The sequence below is a fragment of the Hemitrygon akajei genome, chromosome 9 (assembly GCF_048418815.1).
Source record: "Hemitrygon akajei chromosome 9, sHemAka1.3, whole genome shotgun sequence".
Lineage (NCBI taxonomy): Eukaryota > Metazoa > Chordata > Chondrichthyes > Myliobatiformes > Dasyatidae > Hemitrygon > Hemitrygon akajei.
The window spans coordinates 28107040-28115681 of NC_133132.1; the positions used below are offsets into that span (position 1 = coordinate 28107040).

The following is an 8642-nucleotide window of genomic DNA, read 5'->3' on the forward strand; positions in this document are numbered from 1 at the left end:
GAATTCGTGATTTCTACAATTACGAAAATTTACAAATTTCAATTGATAATGAAGAGGACGGTTAATGCTGTTCAATTTCTATTTATACTTAATAAAACATTAACGCATGCGACGATACACAACTCATAAGCAGGTCTATATCTGCCGAATATATGAGGAATAGTTTAACACAGCATGCATCTGGCAACTTCTGATTGGAGTCAAGGAACATTCCGATTTGACTCATTTGCATAAATAGACATACACGTGACGCCTCGTCACCCGGTTTATAAGTGGGCTGGGGAGACATCTGAGAAGCGGTTGCCTGCCGGAGCTCCAGTCATTTCACAGCAATGTCTTACTGGATGCGTGTTTACAGTGTGCTGGTGCTTTGCGCAGTTTGTGAGTATTTTACTTCCATCAGCGGTAGATTTCTTGTCAGCGCTATTCAATGGGTATTCGCTGCCACAGTTTACTACATATCAGTACTGTCAGTGGATTTTATTGTTTTCTCTGATCTCGGTCTCTTTTTTTCAGATTCAAACGCGGAAATCACAGTAAATCAGCCATCTTCGAAGTCCACCTCTCTGGGTCAGAATGTTCAAATCACCTGTACCATGTCTGGCGCCAGTTTAGGTAGCGACAACGTGTACTGGTACCAGCAGATTCCTGGAAAGATTCCCCGGCTTCTGATATACTATTGGTCCGGCAGTTCCATTTACAAAGGCCCAGGAATTTCAGACCGTTTCTCCGGCTCAGTGTCGGGCAACACTGCGACATTCACAATGCCTAACGTTCAGCCGGAGGACGCTGCGGATTATTACTGTGCCATGTGGAAAAACGGCTTAATCTTCGGCAAAGGAACGAGGCTGGGTATTGGAAGTAAGTAAAATACTATTTCTTCATGCAAAATTGCTCGTAGCTCTTGTTTACAAAGGGAAATAACAAACGTGCTTATTGACTACTCTCAAACAAGGGAAAATTTGCAGATGCTGGAAATCCAAGCAACACACACAAAATGCTGGAGGAACTCAGAAGACTAGGCAGCACTTATGGAAAAAAAGTACTGTCGACGTTTCAGGCCGAGATCCTGCCGAAGGGTCTCGGCCCGAAACTTCGACTGTACTTTTTTCCAGTTGATGCTGTCTGACTTGCTGAATTCCTCCAGCATTTCGCTTGTATCTATTGACTAAAACTAATTGCTCTTACAATTGAGTGTTTCAAAAACCCAACCCTTCAGATATCTATCTCCCTCATCCCAAGGGCCATTTATATTTATATTCCTAAAAATTAGTACGTATTTCCGAATCGAAACTTGGATAAGTACTAGGTTAGGCAAGCAGAACGCTTTGAGGTTTAGCCATTTTAATTGCGTTCGGGTGCTGTTCTAGAAGTTGAGTGTCTAAAATTTAGGTCGATGTCTGAGCATGAAAATCTACAGCAAACAGGTTCTAAAAATGTTGAACACTCAGGAAACACAATAATATGTAAATCATCCAAATAATTCGATTGGAGCTAATTATCCATTTTCGTTATCGACTGTTCTCATGGTAAATTAATCAGCTCGGCATGAATCGTGACGAGCGACCGGATTTTTAAAAACATATTACGTGGTTTAATTTTACGCCTCTGAAAAGGCGTTCATGGCGCAGGTGAAGTGGGCATGAAAAATGCAAATTTTGGAAATCTAAAATGCATTGGACCAGAAGGCAGGATAGATTGGCGGAAAGAGAGACAACGTTAATATTTCAGGTCGAACCCCCTTCGGCTGTATGCATATGGATACACAGTATTAGTTGTCAGCCTCTATTTTCTCGTAATATGCTTGCTGTCCTATACCGAATTTATTTCCGTATTGTTCTATATTTCCGGAAACAGCCGTCTTCGCAACATTCGTTATTACATGTACGTCGTGGTGATTCTCGTTATAGTTAGCTTTAACCATTTGTCCAAATGGAACAATCCAAATGGAAAGTTGTAGTGTCGCAAGACTTATAGAAGGGTGCCTTAAACCCATCCGCATGTGACATTCTGATTCTGAAGCACTGGGTCGTGTACCCGTGTAGTGACTGGCACCTGCAACGCACAACCCAGCTCGCTTGATTATAAAATCTCATGATTTAATTGGAATTGAAAAATAATTATTCTTTAGTGAGATATCGAAGAAAAGCGACCAAATTCTAACAAGAAGAAATTCAGCGAAGAATTGAACACATCAATTTTGGCCGCATCATCAGAGTACAGTACAGTACGATACTCCGTTTCACGGATTCAGTTATTACGGTGGGATTCCCTGAGACGTCGCCTGATCTGTCCATCGTTGCTTTGCCTGTTTAATGGAACTGAGCTAAAATTTCGGTTAAAGCCATTTAGCGGCTTCATTAAATTGTCAAATTCCATGGAAATGCTTTCTCACTTTGAAGTTTCAGAACCGAATCTTATTCTCATTGCTCTCTGATGAAACAAACTTGCCGGCAATAGAACCCTAAATCGATCGGACTTTAAAGTTACTAAAGTTATGTCACCCCAAATGAAATCCCATGCTTGTTAACTTTTCAACTTATTAACTATGTCTGTCTGATTGTCTGTCTATCTATCTATCTATCTATCTATCTATCTATCTATCTATCTATCTATCTATCTATCTATATCACTCTTTGAACATGAATTCCGTGACGGGGTCATTTTCCGTGGTTCATTTCAATCCATATCTCCCGGTGATCGCTGTCTGCTTAATGCGAATATAGAAATGAACTTGTAACGGTTAAATGACTATTGAGTTAGGATAGTCTGTTGAATTAACCAATAACTACACTCACAGTTATTATTTTGTGAATCATGGAGTAAAATATCCGTTGTTGGTAGAATCTCAGCTGGTGACGAGACGGCGTACCAGCCGTCAACTAGTGGAATAGTGCAGCAACAACAACCTGGAATTCAACGTCAATAAGACGAAAGAGCTTATTGTGGACTTCAGGAAGGGTAAGACGAAGGAACACTTATCGATCCTTATAGAGGGATTGGAAGTGGAGTGAGTGAGCAGCTTCAAGTTCCTGGGTGTCAAGACCTCTGAGGATCGAATCTGGTCCCAACATATTGATGTTTTCATAAAGAAGTCAAGACAGCGGCTATACTCTATTGGGAGATTGAAGCCATTTGGCAGGTCAACAAATACACTCAAAAAGTTCTTTAGTTGTACCACGGACAGCATTCTGACAGGCTACATCACTGTCTGGCATGGAGGGGTTACTGCACAGGACCATATGAAGCTGGAGAAAGTTGTAAATCTAGACAGCTCCATCTTGGGCACTAGCCTACAAAGTACCTAGGACATCTTTAGGGAGCGGTGTCTCAGAAAGAAAGCGTCCATTATTAAAAACCTCCAGCACCCAGGGCCTGCCCTTTTCTCACTGTTACCATCAGGTAGGAGATACAGAACCTGAAGGCACCCACTCAGCGATTCAGGAACAGCGTCTTCCCCTCTGCCATCCGATTCCTAAATGGACTTTGAGGCTTTGGACACTACCTCACTTTTTAAAAAATATACAGTTTTTCTGTTTTTGCACATTTTAAATAATCTATTCAATATACGTAATTGATTTGCTTGTTTATTTATTATTATGTCTTATTTTATTCATTATTAGTTTTTCTCTCTCTGCTAGATTATGTATTGCATTGAACTGCTGCTGCTATGTTAACAAATTTCACGTCACATGCCGGTGATAATAAACCTGATTTTGATTCTGGAATGAAATCAGTTGTGGAAGAGAAAATAACAGAAACAACATGTAAAAAAATGCTCAACATGAGTTCTAAACCAGTTTGCATTGTCACCTTTATAAAGAGTCACAGAATGTGACTCTCTTACTTCTCATTCCACCCCCACCCCGCCTCGCTATAGCTCCATCGGTTCTGATGAAGGTTCTTATTCCGAACAGTTATCCCCGTTTCTGGTTATCGAATTGAACATATCAGTACGTAACGAAATGTATTTGGAATTGAAATGATGGTTTGGCTGAAGAAATTTACTATTTTTACTAATTCTTGATGTTTCATTATAAACAGATCCCCGTTTGCCCACTGTCTCTTTACTCCCACCTTCAGCAGTGGAGGTCACGGCTAAGGGCACGGCAACCCTGGTGTGCTTAGTCAGCGGGTTTAATCCCGGCAGAGTGGACATTGAGTGGACTGTCGACGGCAGTACGAGAAGGAATGGAATTCAGACCAGCCCGGTCCAGCAGGAGACAGACAACACGTTCAGTGCGAGCAGTTACTTGACTCTGCCAACCTCAGACTGGAACTCACACGAGCTTTACTCCTGCTTGGTTAAACACGAGGCTCAGGCAAACCCTGTCACGGCAAACATTGCGAGATCCAGCTGTATCTGATGTCTGAAAATTGTAAACTGAGCCAATGAAGTTTGGTTATCACTCTTCGTTCCTTTCACGTGGCAAAGTGATAGAAATGTGTTAGATTCCGAAATTTTAATAAAGAAGTTAAAACATTGATTTTTATGACTTCACCTTAAATTCAGTTGACAGGTTGTTGTAGTTGATCAAAGCTCAAGATGGAATAATCGACCTTGTGTGCAATCTTTAACGTTAACCACAGGCAAGGATATTGACATTATACCCTATACAGTCTTTGTAGTCGTTGAATAAAATCAGTGAATTAACCAAATGTAATGCGTTTCTAATCGCTTTATTCCTGATCCATATGATGATGACCCGAGATGGCTTGTGTTTCCTCATGGATTTTCGCTATACACGCTTTCGTTTACTTTTGATCATGCATCAGAATTGTAGAACAGGTTAGAGGCAACAGGGGTTGTCAGGCGCTCGGCACGCTCTGCAGGAACTGGGAGAGTGCAGTGAATGCAGTTTGTTAAAGTCAATTCATGCTCTGATATTGGGCCTGCCGAAGTGTTTTGCGTCAACCCGAGAAGTACCGTGTGAATCCGAAATATAAATACAAAAATGACGGAAAGAGGTTGAGGGCCAGGTGACATATGTGGAGAGCAAAATAGAATCGGTAACCTGTCACTCCATCATCCAGATTGTCACTGCCACCTGTCCAAGTTTAAGGAGTCCAGAAATCCCTGTGTGCTGCTTATTAAGTATGAAGTGAGGAAAGTTGCTCTGTTGCGCTTTATATGGAAGTTAAGAATGAGCGTACTTGCATTTTTCCGGGAGCCCCCATTGATTTAGAAAATAATACCAGGATTCTGCAGAATGATAATCTGCTTGCGGTCACTATTGTGCACAGCTCGCACAAATCCATCCACCGTCAAACTTTATTCCAGAGGCGTCACCTTCCCCCTCAATGTTGCATTTTGTCCCAACGTCTGCTATTGGCAAGAACACTCAGTCATAAGGCTGGGGTGGATGTAGAATTGTTTCATTGCGATATCAGGCCACGGCACGGCAACAGCGATGCTCTCAATGAAACTGGAGCAATTTATCCTGCAAAGCTCCATCAGTGCGGAACAACGGTATATACATAACATGCATTAAATCTCCCCCAATCTCCGGCAACCGTGGGCCTCCTCCATTGATTGACGGAGAATAAATGTAATTATCACCATTCTGCCTTACTATAGCATGAAAAGAAATCTGAAAGAAAGAAAAGGAAATAAAGAAGAGATAGACAGAGAGGGGACTTCATACAGAGTATGCGCATGGAAATTGACAGACAGCTACTTAGGTAGACATTGGAGATACATAGATACATAGATAGATAAATACCTACAACCGTACAGACACACATACACACATAGATGGATAGATATATAGTTAGATAGGGAGAGAGAAGAAGAAAGAGATGGGGAGAATTAGAGAGCTTCATATTACTGAAAGAGCACAAACATCTATACGACTCCTGTTAGTTTTCAGAAATACCTATTCATTTAGGCTGACATTTCACTTGACACTTCAAACCTACGCTTAAAGCTTCGTCCAGCAGCTTTCAGGAAGTGCTTTTGTGTCCAGCATTTTTTGATATCTCAGTATTTCGGAACACTCTCCATTTAAGAAGGTAATTTTGAAATTTAATCACTGCATTTGAGGAAGTCCGCCAGATTGCTGACAAGATTCGATTCCAAGGAGTGTAACATCGAGGTAATCAATGCTTTACTGTTTCTTGCCTGAGACATAAATGGTAGCTCGGATAGAAAGCAAAATCTCCAAGCAGTGAACCAGGGCCAACGGATAACATTGCAGCGCACTCTGCTTCAGCACACAGATACCACGTCGTTTTCAGAAAGTCAGGACCAGGATGAGACCCAACCTGCTCAGTATTTCAATACTTTTCTGTATCCGTAAACCAATCTGTTCGTCGTGTTCAGGTTCAGAGTTATTATTTCCTTTGCCTTGATTTCAATCAAGGAATCATTAGACCATAAGAACATAAGATATAACAAAGAAACATAGAAAACCTACAGCACAATACAGGTCATTCGGCCCACAAAGCTGTGCTGAACATGTCCTTACCTGAGAAATTATCTAGGGATACCCATAAGTCTCTATTTTTCTAAGCTCCATGCAGCTATCCAGGAGTCTCTTAAAAGACCCTATCAGTTCCGCCTCCACCGCCACCGCCATTTCACAGACTCACCACTTTCTGCGTAAAAGACTTACCCCTGACATCTGCTCTGTACCTACTTCCAAGCAGCTTAAAACTGTGCCCTCTCATGCTAGCCATTTCAGCCCTGGGAAAATCCCTCTGACTATCCACACGATCAATGCCTGTCATCATCTTGTACACCTCTGTTAGGTCACCTCTCATCCTCCGTCGCTCCAAGGAGAAAAGTCCGAGTTCACTCAACCTATTCTCATGAGGCATGCTCCCCAATCTAGGAAACATCCTTATAAATCTCCTCTGCACCCTTTCTGTGGTTTCCACGTCTTTCCTGTAGTAAGGCGACCAGAACTGAGCACAGTACTCCGAGTGGGCTCTGCAACTTTACCTCTCGGCCCTTAAGCTCAGTCCCACGACTGATGAAGGCCAATGCACCGTATGCCTTCTTAACCACAGAGTCAACCTGCGCAGCAGCTTTGAGTGTCCTATCGACTCGGACCCCAAGATCCTTCTGATCCTCCACTCTCTGAAGATTCTTACCGTTAATGCTATATCCTGCCATCATATTTGACCTACCAAAATGATTCACCTCACACTTATCTGGGTTGAACTCCATTTTCCACTTCTCAGCCTAGTTTTGCATCCTATCAATGTCCCGTGTAACTCTGACAGTCCCCCACACTATCCACAACACTCCCAACCTTTGTGTCATCAGCAAATTTACTAACCCAACCCTCCACTTCCTCATCCAGGTCATTTATAAAAATCACGAACAGTAGGGGTCACGAAGTCGGCCCAGGATGAGGACATGACGAGGCTAGGGTTCTTCCAGGCTTGGGTCTGGACTCTGAGCCAGAGTGAAGACCCAGGTTCAAGGTCCTTGTCCAGTCTCTGGCTCGGAGGCCAAGCCGAGTCTCCTAGTTCCCAGTTCCATGTCCTAGTTCCTTAGTCCTGGAGAGCCTGTTAAGTCGCCCGGAGGCTCCCATAGAGGGAGGGCGGGTACTGTCATGGCCCAGTCCGTGAAGTCTGCATTCCAGCTCACGGTCCGGTCCGTAGACTCCAGACTCCGGGTCTTCCAGCTGCCCCTTGTCTCATTTGGGCTTAATCATAGGTACCTGATTCTCGTCTTGCTGCCGGGAATTTAAGTGGCCCTGGGTTCAGTGTAAGTGCTGGCTCGTCCCGTCGGTATCCTGTCCTCGCCTCCGTGGGGTAAGTCAGGCCGTCCTTGCCGTTGCCCGACGGTGGGATCTGTCCCTCCCGGTTCTTGCCTCTGTTGGATAAGTCATTGCCGTTAACTTGAAGCTGGTCTGTATCCTTCCGTCCCTCTGAAGCCTGGCCGGAAACCCTGCCGGCTACCCTCGACTGGAGCCCTGCCCTGCAACCTGTATCTGGAGCCTCGCCTTGTTTAGAACTGTCTTTTTGTGTCCACGCCTTGGCTAAGTAGGTCCGGCCGTTTGCTGCTACCTAGCGTTGGGAACTGCCTCGTCATGTTCAGCTTTCTGTGTTCCGTGTATGAGTTCCGGCCCTACGTCCTGTTCCCTAGGAGGGGTCCTGATTCTGTGTTCTGTGTAATGAGTCCCGGCCCTACGTCCTGTACCTAAGGAGTGGTCTAAGGCTCTGTGTTGTACGTTCCTGTCTCTCCCTCGACCAAGTCAAGGCTTCGGGGCCTCGTCCAGTCCTAGCCACGTCCTAGCATCTTGCCCTAACCAAGCCACGGCTTTGTGTTCTCGTCTTGTCCTTGTGGCTCGCCCAGCCCAGAAGAACCTTGCCCAGCCCGGTGCTGGGGTTCCCTCGTTCTGTGCTGCGGTTCCCTTGTCCTGTCCAGGAGTCTGACATCCAATCCTGTGCCTCTCCTCGTCCTGTAGTCACGTCTTGTCCTCGCCTGGTTCTGGAGTCCGAGCTCGAGTCAAGGCCCAGTTTCTGGATCCTTGTCCAGTCTCTGGCTCGGAGTCCAATCCCAGGCTCCTAGTTCCCAGTTCCATGTCCTGGTTCCGCTGTCCTAGTCAAGTCCTAGCCCAGGCCCGGAGTCCTTGTCTCGTCCTGGGCTGTGCCGTGTCCAGCGTCCCTTCTTCCTCACTTCCCCTGCT

The 8642-nt window shown here is 44.5% G+C and overlaps 1 protein-coding gene across 1 annotated transcript; it reads left to right on the forward strand.

Annotated features, from left to right (window-relative positions):
• The first annotated feature begins 247 nt into the window (after positions 1 to 247).
• On the forward strand, positions 248 to 4659 carry LOC140732708 (immunoglobulin lambda-1 light chain-like). The gene is made up of 3 exons (XM_073055382.1): positions 248 to 381; positions 517 to 861; positions 4045 to 4659. Exons 1-3 carry the CDS (start codon positions 333 to 335, stop codon positions 4365 to 4367), a joined length of 717 nt encoding a protein of 238 aa, XP_072911483.1. The 5' UTR covers positions 248 to 332; the 3' UTR covers positions 4368 to 4659.
• The last annotated feature ends 3983 nt before the right edge of the window (positions 4660 to 8642 follow it).